Here is a 25,734-nt window from a genome sequence, read left to right on the forward strand (position 1 = left end):
AATGATGTCATCAGGGGGACGCCAAGATCCGCAAGGACAGCCCGCCTTCAGCTCTGACTACCTGTCTGGTGAGGGGGAAGGGAGGGACTGCTATTTATGTATCACACAGTTGTTCTAATTTAGTGTATCAACATGTGCGAAATCTGTGCAGATTCACATGGGATCTTTTAGTTCCCCCTCTGGATCAGTTTGAAAAAAAAAACCTTGCCAGTTGCAACACTTCTGGGCATAGCTTCAATGATTTGAATATTTAAAAACAGAAAATGTCATTCCCCTTCCCACCATTCCTCTCTTTTTTACATCCTCCCCCATCATGTTGTCTCCCTGGCTCTCTGACCCCAATGTACTTAGCTAAAATATTTCTCCTTGATCCCCTTTCACTCTTTTTCTCTCCGTCTTTCTTTCTCTCCTCCTCTCTATCTCTGTCTTTGCAGGTCCTGTGATGGGTGCGCGGACGGATCAGTGGAGCATGAACAAGACAAAGGACAACAGCATGCCTGACTCATTTCTAGGTCCACTTTACTTTTTTGAACCTCTGTGTCATTTTAACCTCTGAATACAAACTTAAGGGTATCATATTATCCCTTCTATCTGTTTTTTTTTTTACAAACAATACAGAATATACAACCCTTTAAACTAATTTGGCTGACATTTGGTGATTGTAATGTGTTCATTTATTATTTAGACTGGATTTATAGAATGTTTTAAATTATTCTGATGGCATTCATTATATGGTGAAAGACTGGACATGGCTGGAAGACATTTTCAAATTCTACTTAGTAGCTGTTAATAATGCTGCTAGTAATACCCTATAAATTAGAAGGCCAGTTAATTCTTAATAAAGGTTCATTGTTAAGTAAAGATAGCTATAACGTGCACTCACCCACTACTAATACAGCTTCCTTACAGCAGATATTCTTAACTATGGTGTTAATGGCACTCCAGTGGACAGTTTAAATGTTTTATTTTAAAAGAAGCTCCATAGATCGACAACAAATATTTTCGTTTTTTAAATCCATATTGGTTCATATATAATCCGTTCCAATCCAACAAACCCATTACTATACGATTATTCACATGTCTTTAATATGTTTCCTATAAAAGAATCCTAATTTTATTTCAAGGGAATTAAATGAGGGGTCCCCACTTTATATTGTGAGAGGTCCTTGTCTGAAAAGACATTGAGAATCATTGCATTACAGTATATTCTTTAAAAAGAAGCAGCAACCAGTTTATATAGTGTATGTAGCTGCAGTACATACACGTATTATCTGTTGACCGGTCTCTGTGCTCTGTCTGTCCATCAGGTTTCTCACAGTCTGGGATGGGAGGGCCCGTGGGGTCCAGCCAGCCCCCCTTCCAGTCCGGGATGGGCTTGGGTCTCGGCCAGACCGGGATGGGTTCTGCTATGGACAGCCAGAAGAGTTCGGGCCTGTTTGGTGTGGAAAACAAAAGCACCAGTGGAAGCAGTCCCTTTAAACCCAGTGATCCATTTTCCCTCGGTGGCCTGGGAATCCCCTCCATGGATCACTCTGCAGGTATCACAAAGAGGGTTGGTTGCATGTGTTCCTATTTGCAGAAGGGGCGGGTGGAGACAGGAGAAGGAGGAGAGAGGAGGAACAGGTAGTGTTAATCTGTGCTGAAGAAGGTTTACCTGACACTCCCAGTAACACAATACTGAGCAGGTGTTTTTGTGTAGTTGTTAGGGAGGGCTGGTTGTATTTTTCACACAGAAAACTGGAGCCCCTGCTGGAATAAAACAAGTAAATCCTTGTCAAATCTTAAATTAGCTTGACTTGATTCTCATACGTCATGCACATTATTATAGGAAGCCCTGTAGCATGGCAGCAGTGGCGGATGGTGATAGGAGAGCAAGAGCCTGATCACACAGGGCACATTTGAGCAGCAGAGGGCAGCCTCTTCTAGTTGTTTCCACTGCAGTTCAGCTTTGTCATCACCACTGGATTCATCGCTTTATCCTCACTGCACTTTACTATTCTTTATCTTTAAATTTGATCAAATGAGACTTATGCAGTGGCCATAAAAAAACACATCATTTTATGTTGACGAAAAAACTCAACCTATATGCTACCATGACAATTCTAGTTGCCTTTTATCATTCATTTTTAATGTTTACTACGCTTGAGGCAATAACAGCTGTGTCTTAACTGAATGTATGGTTGCCTAGCAACAACAACACAAATCCCAGGAGAGGATATAAAGACGAAGCAGCACATCATGCCTTCCAGGGTCTTTCTCTGTAATTATGCACACATTCAAGCTGCTTTAATAAAGACATGCTTGCAGTGCTGCACATAGTTATTTTCTCCCATTAACTTAATGTTACTCTCTATGTCTGTTCAGCATTAAAGCTTTTGAGAAATAAAGATTTAAAACACAACTAAACAAAAAATTACTCAGCATCTGAGTTTCATTCGTGCAGAGTGTATTAATCATTCAGCACGCTCTTATTCAGGGTTTTATTGTGTATCTCTTCTCCCTTCTGTTTTGTTGGCCTGCTAAAGATAGACCAGCTAACGGTACACGCTGGTTATGTAAAAGTTACTATCCTAGTTCATTACAGGAAATGTAGACATCTCCTAGAAACCAGGGATGAATTGAGGGGAGATTGTCTGTTACCCAACATCAGTTGCTGTATTGACTGACACACACTTAGTTTTTAGAATGAAAACCCATTCAATGTTCAGGGAAGAGACTAGTGATGTAACCAGATGCTGCTGTTATAAAATAAATGTCCTTAGCGAACCGCTCTATTAAACAAAATACCTGCAGACACTCTGGAAATATGCCAATCCTGTTACATAATTTAGATAACAGCAATGAACAATACAAAATAAGCTAATGTTTGATCTTACTGTTGCAGATTGTTTTAGAAATAAAATATGCAACCTTTAAGCACAGAAATCAAATTCAGAACATATGAGCTGATGAAGATGGAAATCTGTTTTTGTGTCTTAAACTGCCCAAATCACAAAAGTAAAGAGGGATAAACCGAGCTCAATGTCTCAAGAAGGATACGCTCTGTTAACTCAGAGTGCAGTGTTACTGGAGCCATTAGATTCATGTATCCGTCAGAGACCTCGATTATGTATAGTACAAATGACTGCAGTGAAGATGTTATTAGTACATATTGATATAATATTCAAAATGAAGGAAACATTAACAATGACTCACTGTGTATTTAACTGTGACAGTAAGCAGTGGCAATGAGCAAACATTAAAAAAAGCCCCACAGTATTGTAATGTCTATTGGAGTAATTTGTCCTACATGAAAGATGAGGACTTGTCAAATGCAATGGTGTCTTTGAAAGATATATACAGGACTGTCTCAGAAAATTAGAATATTGTGATAAAGTTCTTTATTTTCTGTAATGCAATTAAAAAAACAAAAATGTCATACATTCTGGATTCATTACAAATCAACTGAAATATTGCAAGCCTTTTATTATTTTAATATTGCTGATTATGGCATACAGCTTAAGAAAACTCAAAAATCCTATCTCAAAAAATTAGAATAGTTCCTCAGACCAAGTAAAAAAAAAAGATTTATAACAGCAAAACACAATCAAACATTTGAAAATGTCCATTAATGCACTCAGTACTTGGTTGGGAATCCTTTTGCACGGATTACTGCATCAATGGGGCGTGGCATGGAGGCAATCAGCCTGTGGCATTGCTGAGGTGTTATGGATGCCCAGGATGCTTCAATAGCGGCCTTTAGCTCATTAGCATTGTTGGGTCTGGTGTCTTTCAGCTTCTTCTTCACAATACCCCACATATTCTCTATGGGGTTCAGGTCAGGGGAATTTGCAGGCCAATCGAGGACAGTAATGCCATGGTCAGTACACCAGTTACTGGTGGTTTTGGCACTGTGGGCAGGTGCCAGATCATGCTGGAAAATGAATTCCTCATCTCCATAGAGCTTTTCAGCAGACGGAAGCATGTAGTGCTCTAAAATCTCTTGGTACACAGCTGCATTTACTCTGGGCTTGATGAAACACAGTGGACCAACACCAGCAGCTGACATGGCTCCCCAAACCATCGCTGACTGTGGGAACTTCACACTGGATTTCAAGCAACTTGGATTTTGCTCCTCTCCAGCCTTTCTCCAGACTCTGGCGCCTTGACTTCCAAATGAAATACAAAACTTGCTTTCGTCTGAAAAGAGGACTTTGGACCACTGTGCAACTGTCCAGTGCTTCTTTTCCTTAGCCCAAGTCAGACGCCTCTTCCGTTGTCTTGAGTTCAGAAGTGGCTTGACCATGGGAATACGGCTATTGTAGCCCATTTCCCGGACACGTCTGTGAACAGTGACTTTTGATACCTGGACTCCAGCTTCAGTCCACTGTCTTTGAAGCTCCCCCAAATTCTGGAAGCGACTCTTCTTCACAATGCTGTTAAGGCTAAGGTCATCTCTCTTGGTTGTGCAGCGTTTCCTGCCACATTTCCCCCTTCCAACAGACTTTTTGTGGATGTGCTTTGAAACTGCACTCTGTGAACAGCTTGCTCTTTGAGAAATTTCTTTTTGTGTCTTACCCTCCTGATGGAGGGTGTCAATGACGGTCCTCTGGACAGCAGTCAGATCAGCAGTCTTCCCCATACTTGTGATTTAGTTTACTGAACCAAGCTGAGTGTTTTTCAAGGCTCAGGAAACCCTTGCAGGTGTTTCGAGTTAATTAGACGATTCAAGTGATTCGTTGAACACCCTACTAGTATACTTTTTCATGATATTCTAATATTTAGAGATAGGATATTTGAGTTTTCTTAAGCTGTATGCCATAATCAGCAATATTAAAATAATAAAAGGCTTGCAATATTTCAGTTGATTTGTAATGAATCCAGAATGTATGACATTTTTGTTTTTTTAATTGCATTACAGAAAATAAAGAACTTTATCACAATATTCTAATTTTCTGAGACAGTCCTGTAGATCTAAAGCTTACATTTTTGAGTATTAGTATTTGTTCTAGTTGCCAGGCAGGAAAAACATTTGGACTCGTGTCATGTCTTCTGCTTCTTCCTGTCTTACATCAATGGATATCGGATAAAGCAAAACCCATTAAACCTTTTATTTAAATAACTTGTTTTACAGAGGGAGCTTGTCAATATGTGCTTCTGTTTGGTCAAAGAACCACATCATTCTGGCTGTATTTGGAGGTTTTTTTCTTCGACGGCAGGAATATGAACAGCGCATGTACAATAAGAGATGTGCTGGATAAATCTTAGTACAAATAACTCAATTGCGGTTCCCTTTTTAATTCACACGTTTTTGCGACTCTGGTGCATTTAATGTCTAAGTCTTAGACTCTAAGACTTACAGTGTAAAGAAAAGGTATTTTTGGGGCTACAAAGCTTGATGCTATATTTACCAACCAGCATCCGGCTCTTCTGTGTGTGTCTGTGCCTGATATTTAAAGTCCTCTACACACCTGCTTCTCTGTGTGTGCAGGGGCTAGTGGGACTCGCTGACATGAAACCCCTCACACGCAGCACTTTTGCATAGGCTAATAGTTAGAGGCAGGTAGTGCTCCAACATGACTGTTTCACTTGGCAGTGTGCCAGTCTCCAGATTAAGATGTAATCCCTTTTTAATAATTTATCGCATTAAATATACATGATAATGCTCCAGTTTCATCTCAACCTTGAGCTGTTTATAGCCATACAAGCATTCGAAGCCAAAGGGAGAAGATATCTACATTTAAATAAGTAAATCAATTCAGAAATATATGAAAATGTTACAGATTAAAGGGGTATGCAGCTTTTTCTGCACTCACATTAATATCCAGTGATGTAAAACAGAGGAGGGGTCGATGAACACTTTGATAGAGCAGTTTTACTTAAAACCGGGTGAAGACATGATGAAGAGAAATGAGAGCGGGATATAGGTTAGAGGTTTGTTTATACAGTCCTTCTCTCAAACTGTCTGTTTTTATCTGTCTGTTCATCTTTTCCTCCCTCATTCTCTCTGAGGTAATGGAGTGCTTGTCAGAAATTATTGAAACATATTGCTTTGAGGAAAAAACATAAACAACGATGATGAATTCCTCCGCAAACAGGAGATAAGATAGTGGGAACAGAGAGATGAAGGGGTCAATTCCGTGCAAGCTTTATTCTTTTGTGATAAGTAAAAGCTTGCATGTGCACATTTTGTCATTGTGTTGTGATTCTGTGACTCATTCCACATGTGTATTGTGCCATTTTTGGATTATTTTTTTGTGTTTCTGTATGTGGGACAATGATCCTTTTTCTAACAGGATTCTTTAAAAATGCATGCTGGATCCTATTTGAAAGGAGCTTGATGCATTTACCTTGTACAGTTGCTTCAGTGTGTGTGTTTTTTTGCTTTGCTGTGTGTGCCTGCTCCCTACAAGATCAGCTTTACCCTCTGGGTCATGATCATGTTAAAAAGAGTTGAATCAAATGTGTTTTCCACAGGGAGACAATCACACAATAAATCTATTGTTTGACTGATAAGGGCCAATTTAAAACTCAGTCCATTCCAGACTCCATACAGAATTTTCAGATTTTAAAATGTACACATTAAGATTAAATCGCCCCAATGGATCTTCCGACTTTTAATTTATCTTATCATACTGTATTCATTGGTATTAATATAGATCTATGTATAGCCTCCAGTCCTACAATTTTACTATGAATCTGGCACATTTGAAGAATTGACACACAACCAAGTAGATACATCAAAACAAATGATTCTGAACGGATCCTCAGCGCTGAACCTCCATATGTCCAAATAGGAAATGGATAATGCACATATAATTACATTTAGTGAAATATAGAATGTCTGTTACAGGTAAGTAAATGACAGGTTGATTGTATTTATAAAAGCAGGCACCATCACGTACTTCATATTTTATGAAAGCGTTTGAAGGGTTATGCCAAAAGGAGCTTTAAAGTAGTCAGATTATGGTTACAATGGCTTGAACCAGCCAGGGGGGACACTGAGAAATAAACTGAGGCAATCCATTATGGCTCTAGGTGGTTAACACATTTTTATGTTGTGTATGTATTTAGCACAGAGTTTCTTGTACCTTGGCGTTATTCTACTCATGACGTGATGGAATAACCAGTTGCCCAGGGTCCGACAAACTCATAGAAGCCTTTCTATCTGTAAGCAACACAAAGAAACATTGATTAGGATGTTTGGATTGACAGAACTTTTGCTACAAAACCTTAAAACTACCTCAGTTTATATGTGGCACGGCCTTAATCCTCTCCGTAAACCATCTGATTCTATTAATACTGACACGTTCACAGGGAGTGGCATAGTCTAAACTTAGAAACCTGGGGCCGTATTCACAAAGCATTTTATCTTACCGCTAGGAGTGCTCCTAACTCGCGCTAAAACATTTTACGTAGGAGTTTTTTCTTAAAAGTTATTCACAAAGCCGCTGAGACCTACTCATACTAAGGATAAATCACTAAGAGTGAACTAAGAGTGACGCGCCGTTGCTATGGATTACGTCGATTCTCGTGCATGAGTTTAGAAGCGGTCAGTACGGTGATTGGTTGTTCAGAGTAGGCGGTCTCGGTGAAACTCATCCGCAACATCCCACAAATGAGCCCACTAAATCACCGAAAAACAAGGAAATAGCCTAGGCTAGAAATGTATTCCTATCAAATAGTTATGGACAGTGCAGTTAGCAGAATACACGCATGATGACAAGTTTGTGCAGACCACGATAATGACGTTGTATATGCACGTTAAAGAGAGAGAGCAAACAATAAAAATACGTAAATTGCATTAAATCGAGGAGGCAATTAAAAGCACTCTGCAAACTATTATCCAATGAGCATATTTCCAGCACTTAAACACTTTCAATAACAGCCCATACCGCCGTTCAAGTCCCCCTATCATGATGAATGAAAACAATCTGCGTGTTGATGGAATGTACTTTCTTTCTATTGACGAACACGTCCTCATCTTTTGATGGCGCAATTATTTTTATGTGCGTCCCGTCAATAGCACTGACCACACCCGGCATACCTGCATTGCCATGAAGTTGGCTTTGATCCTGTGTAGTTGTTGATTGTCCAAAGGAAACCGGATAAACTGTTGGATGATATGTGGTCTAGAGAGCGCGTTGATGGTTTGGTTTATGGCACAGCTGACTGATGGTTGCGATATTCCTAAATCGTCGGCATTGCAAAGTTGCATTTTCCCTGTTGCTAAATATTGTAGTGTTGCCAAACATTTTATTTCCGGACTAATCGGGTTATTCCTGTTAGTCGGGGATGTTATTGCATCCCGCACTAATTCCACAACAAGTTTGATACCCTCACGATTTAGCCTATATCTCTTGATCAATTCACAGTCTTCCATTGTCTCCAAAACATTTCGTCTCTCAGCCATTTTCAGATTCTTTGTGAATAGGTCTTACTGAGTTAGGAGTCCTCTCGAGGACTTTTAAGCTCTCCCAGACTTAGGTGCTACTTTTAGGCCTAAAATACTTTGTGAATTGCTCTTAGTGAATAAAATTAGGAGTCCTAAATTTAAGACTGACACGCCCATTATGCTTAGGAGTTTCTCCTAAATTCGCCAGTTAGGAGCTACAGTACTTTTAGCCCTAAGATCCTTTGTGAATACGGCCCCAGATCTTGATCCCATTGGTTAGCAAGTTTAGTGTCCAGAAAAGCAGACAAACTATAGGACCAGATTGTCTCTCAAGTAGTCAGTTTACAACGTAATATAAATCTGAATTGATGATAACCAATTGGTTGCGTAATTGCATTGCTGCCAATGCGTTTCACCCGCTCTGTTCTCCACATGCACTGCTTACGTTCAATCAAAGCCTACTCAAACATGATTGGTCAATACTACTCTTCCCACAAATGGGACAAAAATATTGCGCTAATGCCTAGAGATCATGCATTTACATGCAGATATCTGTTCGATAAGTTTGTAAACAATTAATAAATTAGGTAGTTTAAACCAGCTATGGTAACCACAATCTGAAGGCTTTTTGGCTCTGACACAGTATGTGATTGGTTCCTCCTCTTATAAAACCCTCCCCCCCTCAGCAGCTCCCGTACTCTCTCCAAGCGGCTCAATGGACGACAGCAGTCCCTCTTCCTCCACCTCCGAACCCCTCAGCCCTGAGAGAGTGGGGCCAGGGGGCGAGGCTGACAAGCAGAGGCGCCGGAAGAAGAAGAGGAAGGGCAGTGACCAGGTCTACGACTTCTTGGATAGCCAAGAGAATAACATCGGCCAATCTCAAAAGCCTGGGATGCAGGATAAGGGAGGAATGGAGGAGGATGAGGATGATGAGGAGAACCGGGACTGGGAGATAAGAGAGAGTGGAGGAGGGGGTAGAGTGAAAGGCAAGAAGACTAAGAGTCGGGCGAAACTTCCCGAACAGTGGGGAGCGCCCCAGCAGCCCATCTCTCCGACGCCGGCTACAGTCGCTCCTACCTGGGCAACTGCCGACTCTGGTCATTCTGACTCCAACCCCAGCCCTGTTTTGCCCTCTTCCCCTTCACAATTTCCCACAAGTTTCACTAATCGTTCCAATGCTAGCCTTGTACCAGATTCATCGCCTCGCTCTTATGAGCCGATGTGTGGAAATGACTTCCCTATGTCTGCTAAAGATGGTCAAAAGGCAAATGAAGTGAAAGTATCGACCAGCAAACCTGAACCTACCATTAGCCCAGCGACTAATGTTCCTGGCAAGAATAGTTCAGCTGTGGATGTTAGTGATAGTCTAGCACTGATGACAGGGGAGAATCTTAGCCCAGTCTCCCAGACCTTCTCTTTCCTGGATTCAGTTCTCCAGACCCCTCCAGGCTCCACTCCTGACTCACAGACCACCACCCCTATCACTAACACTCCCTCCCTTGCTACAGCCCCCATGGCAAAGTCAGAAATGGCCATCCCTGCTTCACAAGCCACTTCTGTTCTTAACCCTTCAAAGGTTACTGCAGACCTTCCTCCTACTTCCGTTCTGTCAACCAACCCATCACCGTTAGCTTCCGCTGACACACACCCTTCAACAACCACAGTCAAATCAGCCCTCAACGTCGATGCCAAGCCTTTCGTCCCCTCAGCCACGCTCATGTCTTCTAGCATGACTGCAGCATCTCCAGCTTTTAGTACAACAGCAGCAGCAGCTTTCACAGGAAGCCCATCTACAGCACCCACTACCACCCCTGCCATGACCCTTAGTTCCTCACCTTCTCCCTTTAAGAATGAAGCCACTCCTGCACCATCATCATCAGCCACACCCCCCAAAAGTGTAGCCACACCCTTTAGCTCAGCAGTAGCCACTCCCCCTCCACCCATCACCCCTGCAGCCCCTCCTTCTCTCCCTGCACACTCAGAGCACCAGGAGTCCTCGTCGCCACAGCTCCCCCCAATGGAAGGTTGGTGAACTACAGGGAAGATTATGAATAACATGGAGAAACATTTGAACAAAATCATTGTAGACTAGGAAAGCAGGAAGTAGTTACTGTTTGTCTTCCTGTATGCATGGCTCTCTGTCTGTGGATTAAGTACCAGGCCTCCTTGGTGCTTGATTCTTTCCTCTATGTATTTGTAATAAACAGGGCTTGACACATTAATAGAGAGCAGCTCAACTTCAATCTCTTTTTTAGATATTCATACACAGATATCGGCTCTTTGCGACCATTCATAACACCTAAGAAATATGATTTGTATCTCAAAAATGTACCAGAGAAACATTTGTGTCCACTATATCATCTGATGGCATGAGTATGGGACACAAATGTACTGTGCTGGTCGGGCCCTATATTGACAAAACTGCGAGGGTAAACTGATAAGTTGTCTGATTTCCCTCTGCCTGCCTCTGTGTATCTGTTACCATGATCATAACAGTTGAATCACCTGACCTGCTGATTCTGATAGCTATGCCAGCATTGCTTGCTCCGCTGTCTCCTGTTTCATCTGATTGTCAGCTGCCTGTGTAACCTCCCACATTATCTCCTCTCTGTCTGTACCAAGACACACATAGCCTGGGTCCTTGCATGGCAAACTATTTTGCTAATGCCTTTTAGATTTATTAAGTCAATGTTATAGTTGATCAACTACATTGAGCAAAATGCTTGTAGTTGTTAAATCTAAGTTAATGATAGACATGACTGCGACAAAACAAATGGTGTAATGTATAATGGTTGTGGTTGTTAAATGCCCATCCTGAAATTATCCAGTTATCTTGATGCCTCTTGGGTTTATTGTGTCTATATTTTGTGTTTATATTACAACTGTTTGTCATTTATGTGACCACATTAAGAGTCTCACATTTATAGATGTTTTGTGGAGAAGCAGAATACTTATTGTAGGACGTTCTGATTTAGGCAGCAAATCTGACTCATGCTACCCACTATAGAGCAGATAAGAGTAAGACAATACTTAGAGTTTGACTTTAAGAGACCAAAGCAACCCCCCAAAAAATGGAATTAACCATTCACAAAATTGAAAGCCAGAATATGTGTCGCAAAGCTCTGGAAGACCTTTAATAAGGTTGCCTTGAGTAAATATATGTTTGTCATTTTATGATGTACACCTGTAATGTTTGCAATTCACTACAACCGCTCAGTTTTTGGTGATCTTGACAGTAATGTTTAAATTCAACTAAATGAGTATTAATGAGGTTATTTTCACACCATTTTCTTATTGCCCCCGCCTCTGTTTTTACATGTGCACATGAGGGGGGGCAGAATAAATACTCTTGAATATAATGCATTCCATCACAACATCATCATTGTGTGGCCACTCTTTGATAAGCCAAAATACTAAAATGATATTTATTCATTTTCTTATGACCTTTTATTATCCACTGCAAAGATCCAGAATAGTTTTTAGGTTTAAAAACAAAATAAAAAGCTGTGTTCTTGACCCTATTTAAAAATTAAATTTGTGCCTGTCTAATACGTAATCCCTAATGTAAACCTAACCACCTTCAAATGACAGGGTTTCCCCCAGTTGGTATAACTGCAGACATGACAAGTCTGAGAAATGTCACGTGAATGACAGAACTTCAACATATAAAGCTGATGAGTGTAACAGCCAGCAGTGTAATGTCGGCCCATTAATGGCCTGCTTGACCTCTTATACACTGGGGTAAACCCTGAGATGAGCTCAGTCTAATACTTCCTCCTCCTGATAATGCCAGGTTTCAGTCATGATGATTGTCTCTGGCAACATCCCAAAGTGCTGAATGAAGCTTTCATTTCCAGTGTGATTCTCTCTATGCTTCCCTCAGCACTAAAACATTACCAATTACACGCATAAAAAGGCCTTTATCCGGACAAAGCAAAACTGCCCTTTAGTCTCTAAAGCATCCTTAAACCTGAAGAAATTCTAACTGGAGTTTTGAAGCATCTTCACAATTTTATTTGTACTATAAGTTCTAACCCTGAGGCCTTTGTATTGTCGAGGCTGCTGATGTAATCACATGAAGCTGATTCTGAACATTGTCTTTTTCTCTCCCCCTTCCTTTTTTCTGTTTCATAATGCCACCAACCATGTCACCTTGAACAACAGGTAAGACAAGTTCCTCTTTTTGCTTTTGGTATATTTTATGCTTCAATCTTTATTCAATTTGGAGCTCTGTTGGAGACTTTGGACAACCTTGACCCACAGTAGCTCCTGCTGTGATTGTTGGGTTAAGGTTATTTCATGTATATTCCTGTGTGGTTTTAACAAAGGTGGAAGTGAAGATTTAACATGTACAAATGGAGTAAAATGAACTAAAACACTGTTATTTCAAAAGTTAGAAATCATTGTTTGCACCCTCTTATGAGGCTTCAATGTAGACATGCATCCGGTGTCTTCATTTAGGTTGATCTCAGCATAGCATTACAGAAATCTTCAAAATCCTTTTCTGGTACAAACAATATTCGAACTGATTACATATCACTGTTGATGTTCACTGAATGTGTCATAGAAGAGGGTTAGTGAAATAGACCCTCTTTAGTTTCCATTTTGACTAGCTGAAAAGGCACAGGTTCTTCTTAGATCAAATAATTATTCTTTATTTTACCAAAGCAAATTTTGCATTCATAATGCTGTAAAACTGTTAAAGCATTTTATAAACAGAAATGGGCATAGCCTATACATTAAGATTCAGCTGTTTAATGAATATGTTGATATTTTATCACAGTCTATTTTTATGATTGATATGAGTCAGCATTCCAAACGTTATCAGTCTGTTACTTTTAAGGGATTGTCACTTTATACCCAGTGAATGCTGCAAATTAATTACATTATGAACATCCTTGCCATTCTGTTACTAAGCTGTTTTCAACATCTCATGCCACTCAGTGTCTAGCAGATGGTCTTACTTGGAAAATAATGATGTTATACTTCACACCATATCAGTTGGTGTTAGACTAGTGTGCGTCATTGTATACTCGAGAAATTAGCTCTATTTTCAAAGACAAATGCACCTTAACCAAGAGGGTTCTGTGCCATCTGACTTAGTAGGCAGAAATCATGTGAAACTTGAACCTTTAGCTTCTCTTCTGTGATTCTTTGTGCTGGTTGAAATGTTGTTGCTGCTGCAGAGTTACACACCACCCAAGCCTTTTAATGTGTGTATTCAGTCAGCACTAAATTGTCCCAAGGTGAATTTGTTGCTCGACAGCCGGTTCTCCCTCAGTACTAGATTTTGCAGATGCTGTTGCTATAGCACGGACACACAAACTTCATGGGTTTTGGAAAATGTAGCTTATTACAGTTTGTCAAACAGAGATGCTGCAGTGCAAATTGAGCTTTTAATATTCATTAGCTCATAAAGTCGGAATAACTAAGTTTGTGGATCTTTATGAGACCTCTTGAAAATCTTTATGAGACCACTTAAACTGGCCACTCAGTGCTGTAGCATTAGAGTACTGGCCAAAATAACATTGACAATTATTATTTAAATGTTAACAAGATGCATTATGTTCTTTCCAAAACTCAATTTGCTTTAAAAGTTCAAATCTTTAGCAGATGTGTTGCACCACTTTAAAAAAAAAAGTTTACATCCCTTAACATAAACAATTAATGATATTTTTTAATTGGCTAAGGTTGTTATACATGCAGCCACATATAGATCTACAACTAGATAAATGACAGAGTCTGATCTAATCGTTCAATAGCAACATTCTAATTATAACTCATCATACCAATTATGATGAGATAATACATCATAATAGGTTGTCACTTTATTGAGGTCACTTGTGAAATGTGGCTCAAACAGTGCTGGTGGAGTGCTTCTGTTTCCCAATGAGACTGGGAATCAGTGGACAGACTTTAATATAGTTATTGACAGCTGACTGCTTGTGTGGTTCAATGTTATGAAGACATCTGCTCGGCCCTTCTGTTTTTCTACCTGTGTCTATTTTTCTCCCGACTGTGTGTGTCTATTTATAAACCTGCGTACTGCACTACTGTGGGTGGGTGAGTATCAGCACTGCTCGCTGGCTCCATCTGGTGTCTGCTCGGAGAAGTGCAGCTCTGACAACGATCAAAGGACGTGTAGTGAGGAACATGAGACGTTAGAAATATTTGAAATTAATTCCATGCAAATAGTTATATTTCTGTTGCTGCGAGGAAAATGGTGGGCCAATAGAAATCACAATTCTCTGGTGATTCTTCTTTTCACTATTTGTCAGGAAAAAACTAAAACATCAAGTTCAGACCTTGACTCTGAGCATTTTTCATAATTTGAATAGACCAAGCTCATTAGTTATCAAGAGTTATCATCAAAAAAAATTACGATATATTGGTTGCACCACTACTGCTGAACTTAGAATTAAAACAAACAAAGACAACAATATAGACACAAATAAGAAACCTGAGGGATAGATGTTGAGATCCAAGTAACATTTCATTATTGAGTATTGTCAAGCAAAAGGTCAAAAATAAATTAAAACCCAGAAAGACACACTATCAGCAAAGATAGATGTCACAAAAAGATCCAGTGAAATTGAGGTTTAAAGACAACTGCAGAGGAAGTGTCAACACGTTTTTTGTGGTCTTCTGGTGATGGATTGTTAAAGAAAGGGTTAAATAATGTAGCATTTTAGGTTATTTGTACTTTGAAGGTGCATGATGTCTGGGACTTGGAAAATGTCTGCCAGACTTATGGGTATATTCATCCTAACAATAGCAGGGTAATGGAAAAGCCCACGTGAGGGCTCATTTAATTTTCCTGCATGTGATGGAACTTCAGGATACCTTCTGCCTGCGTGAGGCCAGTGCATGCTGGGTAATTGCAATCATCCTATTTGATGTTCAAAAAGTGGAATTTCCCTCATGAGGGAGCGCTGCAAACTGCAGGATCTCATAAAGGACGTCTTAATGACCTGGTTGAAGGTTGACACCTGTATCCGTCTCTATTTTATATTCTCCATGCCTACTTCAGCACTATTCCTTTCAGTTCTGTCCATCCTTTTGACCATGGTGAATGGTATATATATATAATATATATACATATACATATATAATATGGTGAATTTGATGCCTTTTGCTTTCTTGTTATAATCTGCTGTTGCCAGAAAGCAGGAAAGTGAGTTTCCTTCCTCCTGCTTTTCAGTCATATCTGACTCATTAACAACTAACATCAATTACAATGTAGATGCCAGAAGATGCTTCCGATCTTCATTTTTGGTTTGAAGTAATTATGCAGGTCTTGATTTGAGCAACATTAGGTTAGCACGCTAACCTCTTACTCTAACTCCTCTAATTGGATACTATATGTGTGACTCATTTAAGACCTCAACCAATCAAATGTAAATTATTAAAGTAAGAAACATGCTGGGGAAACTTATACAAAAAGAAATGATCCTCCTTTTCTTCTCCCTTTCACCCCAATCTCTATCTTGTCTTAACTCCCATTCCTCCATAGACTCTTTCCTCTCTTGGTTAATTTCATTATAACCTCCCTTTAACACTTCCTCCATTCCTCCCTTATTGCTAACATCATCTGTTGCTCCTTATCATATTTCATCTATATCTATTCCCGGATTCCTCTTTCTCCCTCCCCCTGTCCACCCTCCTCCATCTTCCTGCTTCTACCCCTTGTCTCTTTTCTCTTTCCTTTTCCCCCTCCACCTCTTTCCTCCATCTCTTTGCCCTTTCCGTCTCCTTTATCCACGTCACGTCTTCCCCTCTCCTGCCCAGACTCCCTGTGTCGCTGCGGCACCGTAATAATCACTGCATTGGAGACTGGGGGGTGGGGGGGTTTTGCGTTGTCAGGGAGACATGGGAGGCGGTTACTGTGGAAACAAAGAGACTCCGCGAGTGAGGGATGGAGGGATAGAGAAGGGGTGGACTGGGTGTGACAGTCAGAGAGGTCGAAGTGTAAAAATAGAACCGGTCTGACAAGATCCTCCACCCTCCTTCTCTTCCTCCCCCTCCCTTCTCTCTCTATCTCTCTCTCTCTCTCTTTCTGCCCAGCGCCATGGGCAACCAGCTGTAGCCTCCTATCTCTGTTTCCTCCATCTACAGCTGGTGTTCAACAATCTGTGACCTTCAAAAGGAGGACGAACAGTGACCTCTGCGATGTAAATCCTGAGCCGAAAGCCACAAGAGTATCAGATTTAATTCGACCTATCGACTTGCCTTTTCTAAATATATGACTTGTTATTTGGCTCTCCTGCTTTTGAACTTTAGTTGTCCTTCTCCGTTTGTGTCCCACAGTGTCTCTGGGGGAGATCTTGTTAGTAGCAAGGTTGCAAAAGGTTTTAGAGATTTATACAGTTTAACTTGGGAAACCACATTTAACTATTTCACATTTATAGTCATTCAAGTTTCCAGATATGATTTGAACAAGGCTTTGTGAAGCTACAGCAGGCCTTTCATTGGAATAATACAGCCATCTAGCATTAGCATACTAATGAAAAGAAGCCTGAAAATGGATAGAAAAAGCTGGAGCAAGAGAATCAACTATGGGCTGCCATTGCCACCTGGGTTCCTTAGGCCAGTTTTGGAAACATCTTGTAATCTAAAATCAATGTTGACATCTAACATGATATGATATACATAGTAATATGAGGCAGAAAAAGTTATCAAAACATTTTGATAGAACATTACTTAAAGTAAGTGACAAAATTGATGTCAGAGCAATATGCTATAAAAAGGGGAATTGTATTTGAGAGTGGAGCAACAAACACATACGCTCTATGGCACAGAGGAAACATATATTGTATAACAGGCTGCTAAACTCACATAACTCATTATATGGTCTTGCATATGGGATTTGTTGACAGAAAAAAAGAAAGAACAAATATAAACAGCCTTAGTCTAAAAAAGATTAGTAAGTTATGCGATCAAATCAATAAATGGTTAAAGAAGACCACAGGAGAGGGAGAAATACCATTTGTTTCACATTGACACAGTGTTTTAGCCGTACACTGTATAGAAGACGAGTGCTAAGGATACTCACAAGCAGTACAGTGCATTTTTGAGAATAGTTTTGTGTTTTCAGAATTGAGATCCCAATTGAGTGTTTTTTAATTAAATGTTTTGCATTTTGTAACTCATTGATTTTCAAACAGTGAGGCGACTAGGACAAAACGTTAACAAATATAACCTCAATTACAGTCCTCAAGTTGAAAAAATTGAAAAACATAAGCTCTAGAGTAAGCGGACCCACACGTATCTGCATCATGTTGAGAGAAAATGACTGATAAATCAATTAATGCTAATTGGTAAGAGCAACATAACCTTTCTCTATCAGCGGGAAACAGCTAAAATGAACAAGACTAAATGTTGAAAAGGATCAAAATGACAGCTGACTAGGGATTAGGAAGGCTCAATGCTACAACACTCAGTGGGCTAAATAGTAACACTTTATCTTCAACAGGATGAGACCAATCAACGGTTGGGGCGATTTAACGCACAAACCCTGAATCAAACCAATCTATGGTTGTACAGTACATTGTAACGATTTTCTGAAACATCATGAGGACAGTGAGCAATCGGTATCAGCTAAAGCTTATTTCCCGGCTTTCAAATATTGTAGTTTCACAAAGACACTGAGAACACATTCCTATCACCACCAGCTAGATTCCTTCTATCTGATTTATTCATTATAACATGAAAGTATTCACATTTTCTGAAGGAGCAAATTGAATACGGGGGAAGGAGGTCAGTTTCAGGATCGCTCTTGTCTGAAATGCCTGAACCTCAGCTGTCATATCTACACATGTCTCTGCTTTAACCTGTAACCCACCTGAATGTTAGCAATAACCCCTAACCCTGAGCCTGACCCAAACGTTAACAGAAGCCTCCACATCTTGCATAACGCCCCTCACTTCCAAGTTTATTGAAACTGAATAACACTCTAAAGCCTTCCTCTTCCTTCTGGCTGTTCCCCCCTCTGTGGTTACAGTAGACAAATTGTTTATGGAGGATTATGTAATAATACCCATTCATTTGCACTCATGCTTGACAAGCTGCTCTTGTTAGGTTGGCACAGGCCCTGGGGTGTGTTGGGGGGGGAAGTGTGGTTGGTGAGAGACGGTTGGCTGTTATGTGCAGGGAAGAACTCTGGATAGATGTGAGGATGTTATATCAGGAATTTGTTTAAAACAGGTTCTGTTCTGGAGACATTTAACACCGTCTTCATGTGAACTGGCTGTCTTGGCTTCTTCTGTCTTCTGAGAGCAATGATCACTTTCTGATGGATCCTCACTTTTAACAGTGTGAAGGCTACGAGATCTGTGTTCAAAAGAAACAGTCTTTCGCTTGCAATGCTCTAGGATTTATAGAACAGATTAATACCACACACCATTACCATACATGTATCTGTTAGTATACATGCTTTTGTATGGCAGTAGAAAAGCTGTGTGGAGGTGGCATAACGTGCAAAAATGACATCATTTGGGCAACAAAAAGTTGAGTTTGAGGAAGAGCTAAATTGGAGTTTTTAAACACCTTTGCAGAAAAAGTCCTGACCTAGTGAACATCAAAGCAAAAGAGGCTATATTATGCTTTTTGGGGTTTTCTCTTTCCTGTATTTCGTTTTTTCGTTTTTTGTGCATGTAAATGATCTGCTAAGGCTAAAATCCCAAAGTTCCCTCCACACCCCCCCCCCCCCCACCTGCATTTTTTCATAAGAATGCAAATGAGCATAATAGGCCCCCTTTAGATGGCCAAGGTAAATTGTTCTCAGTTAATACAAGGACTAACACTGTTCAAAAAACTATTTTCTTTATTTGTAATCAGTGTATTTGTAAACATCAGATCAGTAGAGAAAATCTAAATGTTGAATTTTCCTCTGTAAGTAGAACTGTTGGATGTGATTTGGCTTTCAGTTTAAAACAATTATTCAAAAATAATTCTGTTTTCCAAAAAATGTTTCTACAATACAGAACATATAGTTTGAAAATATAATAAAACCCTTTATTTGACTACATGAAAAATGCACATGGTACATATTGTATAAGTTCCCAATTTTAATGTGGATCCTCAATGCTTTAAGCATCCTGAAGAATTTCCAGTTCAAGAAGAAATGATATGACTAGAGACTGCTGTATTCCAGATGGTTGCACTCCTTGAAGCCAATTTATGCTCTCGGCCGAGCGTGGAGATGATGATATGAGTGCAGAACGTCACAAGGTCACCCTGAAAACAGCATCAGTTAAATGCCTAGAATGTAGATATACATTATGAATTGTATTACTTAAGCCTGCAATTTCATGTAGATACAGTAGTGTAATACTGAAAGTTAGCTGCTGCTACACATTCAGTTTTTCAGCTGAGTCCAGAAAGTCAGTGCTAGGCAAAAACGTGGAGATAGGAGAGGCTGAGACTCTTTGCATCAGAAAAGGTTTAATCCTCCTTGCAAAGCTGTTGTGCAAATCCTGAGAGGAGAGGAGTGGGATATTGCAGCATTCTTGAAGGATCCACTTTTATGGATAGAGTAGAAATCTACACTCGGCTCACCCTAGCTTTATATAGTCCTGTTCTATATATTGAATCAGGTGGCCTAAAGAAGAGTTTGGACACTTTATAAGCGGTGTGACATTGGTGCAACATTAACATAGGGGCACCGTAGGAATTGCCTAACGCCAACTATTTATATATTTGACAGCTAAAGGGTCCAGCTCAAATGTATTCCTTTTGTCCAACATATGAAATGTGTGCTCTTTTTCCCCGCTGTTCTTCTGTGCTATGACACAACCAGTTTTTTACTGCAGACATTTTGACCTGTTCCACACAGGTGTTATTTTTGTTGATTACATTTGTGATGACCCAGTTCAATTTTTTCCTTCAAGTAGCCATGCCAATAACTCAACTCTTGCAACAGGGATGCATCCATAACTAATGTTATTCACTTTTTCAGCTATGACATGTCAAAATGTCCTTGCTTCTGAGCTTCACTTTCTTTGTGTTTTTTTTGTGGTATATTCTTACATGATACAAAGCAGATATAATGGAAAAACGTATCATTTCAATAAGGATAACAATGTCAAATGACCATGGAGGCCCTAAAAAAAGCGAGATGCTAATGACTTGGATTTATTGTACATTCATCAGGTTGCAAAACTCAATCCAATTTTGCGTTGGAAATGTATTAAATATGTTGACCTCATGATCTCTTACGAACAGGCAGCAGGAAGTCTCTTACACAAATTAAAAGTTTCATATTTATAATTTGCAATAATCCAGTGGCGAACCGTGTCTATCTAGACACTCCCCCCTCCCCTCCGCGGCATTATAATTTCCGTCTTTTCACTGAATTGTCGTCTTGAAAAGGGTACTCACAACAATTCCGCAACAACTTCATCTTCACCTGTTGCACTTGTCATTTCAATGTTAAAAACAATAAAACGGCATGAATTGCTTCATCGCATTCATCTATCTAGATCCTCTGCCTCGAGCCGGTTAACTACCGGGCCTTCGAGAGTACCCTGCAACCGAGGGAAACACTGAAAGAATACGCCCATTGGCTACAAATCAATATATGATTGGTTGATCAAACTGTCAATCCAAACGTACGCTCTCATTCCGTGCAACGGCCAGGGCATTCTATCAAGGATGTAGAATACCTTGGTTGAAGGATGTTCTACACAGAACAAGATCTGATTGGTTGCTTTCTTTTCTAACACAAAACCACTGAAATGCGTAGTGCATGGTCCGAGAAGGACAAACAAATCAACGTAACACTGTAATATTACAGATCAACAACACAGATACAATTCTCCTTTATTCATTTTATATACATTTTATTTATATAATTAAATCGATTTTTTGTTTGTTTTATCTGAGTGTTCCAGGGTATTCTCTGAATACCTTGAAGGCCCTGACGGTTCGCCAGAATAATCTAATTTGGCTGTTTTGGATGCCTGCCTGCATCAAGCCTGCATCTCTTTGCAATCCTCTTTGTCCCATGAAAATGTACTGGGAATCTAGTATTCTCTGGGGTTTTATACCTGGTTTGCTCATTTAATCCTGAGAGAAAAAAGGGAGCTGGTTGATGCAAATCTTGAGCTACGTGTTTGCAGTAAGCTAATTATGCTAGTGTGGTTGTGATTTGATTTAATGTAAAGCTAATCAATGTGATTAGTTGTTCAGCAATAGATGAATACATCAACAATGCAAGATGCTCACCTTACAAATTAACAGTCTGTGTTCATTCTTCCATTCTCAACTTAATGTCATAAGGAACAACAATGAAAGCAACATGTTGCAATGGCGTCAGGCAAGCCACAATCACTGCCAAGAAAAGTTTAGTCCAATGCAATATACCATTTATTTAATCAAATGACATATTGTCAACTAAACCAGTGAATGTTATTAAACAGTAAGCGGGTCAAAAAATGGCACGCACATAATAATTTCAGTGAGAGCACACATTAATCAAGACGAGAGCACACTATTCAGGTCATGCAGTACCATTTCATGACGTCAAGGGCGAAAAATTATAGGCTTTAAAAATAATATTATCTTTTATTAATTTTTTTACTTCCATGGCCAATCATGGGCTGAATCAGAGAGTCCAATCAGAGTCTAGTCAGGATGATTACAGTCTTCAGTGATGTCTCACTAATCTCTCTTGTGAATCTCACTCCGTATCAACATGTGAACAGTGGCAGTCATATGGCAGCTGAAAGACTGTGGCAACCATTGATCAGTGTGTGTGCATGTTTGCCACTATGCGTGTGAATGTATGTGTGTGATCATGTGTTTTCATCTGGGTATGCTTGGGCAAGTTTGTCGCTAGGGGCTGGATGCTGAAATTGTGCTCTGGCGAATGAGGGAATATTCCGGGCTGTCATGTGACCGTGTGATGTCAGAGAGAGAGAGAAAGAAAACAGAGATAGAGAGGGAGAGAGAGAGAGAGAGAGAGAGCAAGGTACAATTTAGCCCCACAGCTGATCCGTGCAGTGCTCAGAGAGAAGCAGAGACAACCAGACACACACATTCTCACTCGCACACACTCATTTGCCTTGCCTGTAAACACATGCACATCACACACATCAGCACAGTTGAACCCACAGAGAACTCCGAGGCATCATCTTAAAGAAAAAAAGAGAGGATGCATTGCTTACTGTACTTTCCAAGCTCATAACACTTTGGATACTGAGGACGTTTCTGCATCCTGGAAGAGTAAAAGGACACTTACTGGAGATAGAAACAAGCAGGAGACAGCAGGAAACCTGGAGACAGTGATAAAGAAGAAGCAACAATTACAAAGACAACAACGAAAGAACTGGAAAGAGACTGACCTAGCAAGAAAAAGGGCAAGACAACAGAGGGAGAATGTCCTTTCTGTCTGGCTCGCCTTGGCAGCAGCCTGGCATTATTAGTGGAAGCAGCGGGTACGGACAACCTTCCAGTGGGCATCCGCAGCAGCACAAACCTCAAACTACCCTCTCTGGTGCCAACATCCCTGTGGTCCCGGGCTCCACTCTGCTGCCCACCTCCAGCCTGGCCTCCGACCGGAGCAGTGACTGGCACTACCAAGGCCAGATGGCACCGGGGGGGCAGGCTGCTGCTGCATCACAGGGGGGATCAAAAATAACTTTATCAGAAGATGAAGCTAAATTAGGGCGGGGCAAGGTCGAGGGGACTGTGTATGGGATGGCGGCAGAAGCACCAGGAACGCAGAGCTTAAAGATGCCAGCACTGAAGATAGAGGATGATGGGTCCATAGACGGAAGGCCAAGGGAGGATGGACATAGGCTGGGAGGGGCAGGGGGGTCATTAGGGAGTACAGGACAAAGCCCCAGCAGCCCCTTATCTTCTCACTCTTCCCCTTCTTCTTCAATACATTCCCCTTCTATCTCACATGGAAGAACCTTCCCGGATTCTGCGCTAGATCGTAAACCCACATCAGACTCTAACTTTGGACAGAATTATTCAGGCAAGGATGGATTTTACATCCAGGGATCTCAAGTGTCTACACAGTGCTTGCCTCCCCCTTTGAATCTTGGTTTCACTGGAAGTACAAGATCAAGCCCTGGGAATAAAGAGGAGAAGAAATCTGATACGTCCTCTACTTCCGAAGGGCTACTCGGAAGTTTGAAAGAAAGTTCATTTGGAGCTCCAACTAATCAAACGCTCAAGCCATGTTTAGGAAAGCAAAGTAAAGTTGATATACAGTCTACTGGCACTGCTCCTTCTGCTGTCAACCTAACCGAAAGTAAAGACCGTATCACAGCAGGCCTACCTCCACCCTCAGCCAATCTTGGTGTGGTTCGGTGTGTAGAAGGGAAGAGGATGGAAAAAGAAAATTCAAGCCTTACAGATAAAGGAGTCGCAACAGGCATGTCACCACAGGACGTAAGTTGTGTTGAGGAAAAGAGAATGGGATCATGTGCTGTCTTGAGCAGAGAGACAAAAACTAGCCAAAGCAGTGAACTGCCACAGCGGACTGCAGTGAGACGGGCTATGTCTGACTGTTCCCACCTGTCTGTCCCCATGATGATGGCTGGAGCGTACCCCACAGGTATGGGAGGCTTGCCAGGAATGATACCAAACATGCCGCATTTTGACCCAATGGGAACAGCGTGCCCACCCAGGTCGCCCTACCAACACGTGGCTGTCCGACGCTCGCTCACGGTCACCGATGGCACAGAAGCTGCAGCCGAAATGGCAACAATGTTGTCAGCCCCGTTAATGAGGTCAGGTGTATTGCCATCATCCCCACCTCCTAAGAGGCATCAAGGGAGCTGTGAGACCAATCTATTACTTCCTGTACCCCTCCCTACAGGAACGCCCATTAACAGCACCCAAGATATTAAACTAAACACAAAGGGTAAGAGTTTCTTCAAGCGTTTTTTTGTATCTGTTGGAATGGGTATGTGAAAACAAACAGTGTACAATACATATAGATAGATACAATATATAGGTTAATTTAAAGGGTAGATTGACCAGGTAAACCTAATTTGGTGGAATTAGAGGGTTTGTAGCCAATATGGCCACTAGGAGGTAGAGGTTTGTTACTGAAACTAGAAGACGTTTTTTTTATTGTTAATTTTTTTATTTTCTTAAGCTTGCTTGATGTTGTCTTCAGCATCAGAAACTTGTAGGAGTAACCAAAGCTAACTAGTCACAGTTCTTTTAGATATTTAAAGTGCTATTTCTACAGCACACCTAGCCCAAATGTGATTTGTTTTTTTAGGAGTTGTTCATCTCTTTGCTTGAAATCTTTTTTTGTCCTTACTGCCGCTGCACCTGAGCACAACCATGGCATCACAGCTTATTGCATTTGGCTAAGTATATGTTTTTCTCTGTGCATTATTTTCCAACTTCAGCTATGTCTGAAAAGAGGTGTATTTTTAAATATCATTTGGAGGTTGCCACACTGCTGGTTGCCACTTTGCTTGAAAGCACTATACATGCAACATGTTGTTGCAGTCAGTGGCTCTGAACATTCTTTATGTTCATCCTTTCAGTCTTGATTTGGCCATTTCTGCTGATGGACTATACCATTATCCACCTGTGGATTTCCATTATGCCTCTTTGTGTTCCTTTTTGTCAGAGTTGTATTGATTATCACTGCTTTCAATTTTACAAGCTTTACATTCCACTGACAGGGAAAGCCTTGCTGCCAAAATATCTATTTATAGTTATATATCCATTTCATGTTTTCTACCCAGTTTGTAGTCTTTCAGCCAGGTGGAGTAGCAACTAACTAGTTGGTTAATTAATTTAAGACCGCGTTGTACATGTCAACAAGTGGGGTATTGTTTAAAGAAGGTATATGAGGTTTATCTTTGAGGTCACACATGGAGCACTTTGGATTTGATTGAATGACCCCCTTTTTACGTCAAATGCAAGGAGATTTTCACAAATGTAGATTAATAGTGATGACAAAATAAAGGGAAAGTGTGTGGAGGGAGCTGGCAGAGGATTATGAAACGACCAGCCCAGGGATTAGAACATAAAATAATCGCTGGTTGGGATTATTACCGTTATATATTATATGGCTTCATATAACAAAGGTAATGAGAATACACTGTATATTTCTCTGCCAATGTGATTTACTCTTTCATCCAGCTATTGTATGTTCTGTTTTTCAGACTGCAGTAGGCAGAGAAAAGCTAGGACATTGATTAGACATTGACTGTGACTGTAGTCATTCAAATATAGAGCAGCTATTTCTAGCAACTTGCGTGCGTGTGTGAGCATACGTGCATGGGTACATGTGTGTAGGTGAATAGCTTCCACTGACGTGAATCTTACAGATTTGAAAGTCACACACCCCCACAGACATGCTGACAGTAGACAGCATGTTGATT

At 40.6% G+C, this 25,734-nt stretch overlaps 1 protein-coding gene across 2 annotated transcripts in view; it reads left to right on the forward strand.

Moving 5' to 3' along the window:
* Window position 1: 1 nt before the first annotated feature.
* LOC307018923 (uncharacterized protein) overlaps window positions 2-25,734 on the forward strand; it is a gene marked incomplete at its 5' end in the record, with an annotated part of 55,004 nt that continues 29,271 nt past the window's right edge. The window contains 4 exons of one of the 2 annotated variants that reach the window (XM_079649425.1): window positions 2-68; window positions 435-512; window positions 1,308-1,538; window positions 9,064-10,398. In XM_079649425.1, the coding sequence (XP_079505551.1) occupies window positions 2-68; window positions 435-512; window positions 1,308-1,538; window positions 9,064-10,398 (1,711 nt within the window). Of the gene's footprint in view, window positions 69-434; window positions 513-1,307; window positions 1,539-9,063; window positions 10,399-22,369; window positions 24,249-25,734 lie in introns of those variants that run through there. The other variant, XM_079649426.1, reaches the window with a different exon arrangement.

This window comes from Notothenia rossii (assembly GCF_949606895.1).
Source record: "Notothenia rossii genome assembly, chromosome: 9".
In the NCBI taxonomy this organism is placed as follows: Eukaryota; Metazoa; Chordata; class Actinopteri; order Perciformes; family Nototheniidae; genus Notothenia; species Notothenia rossii.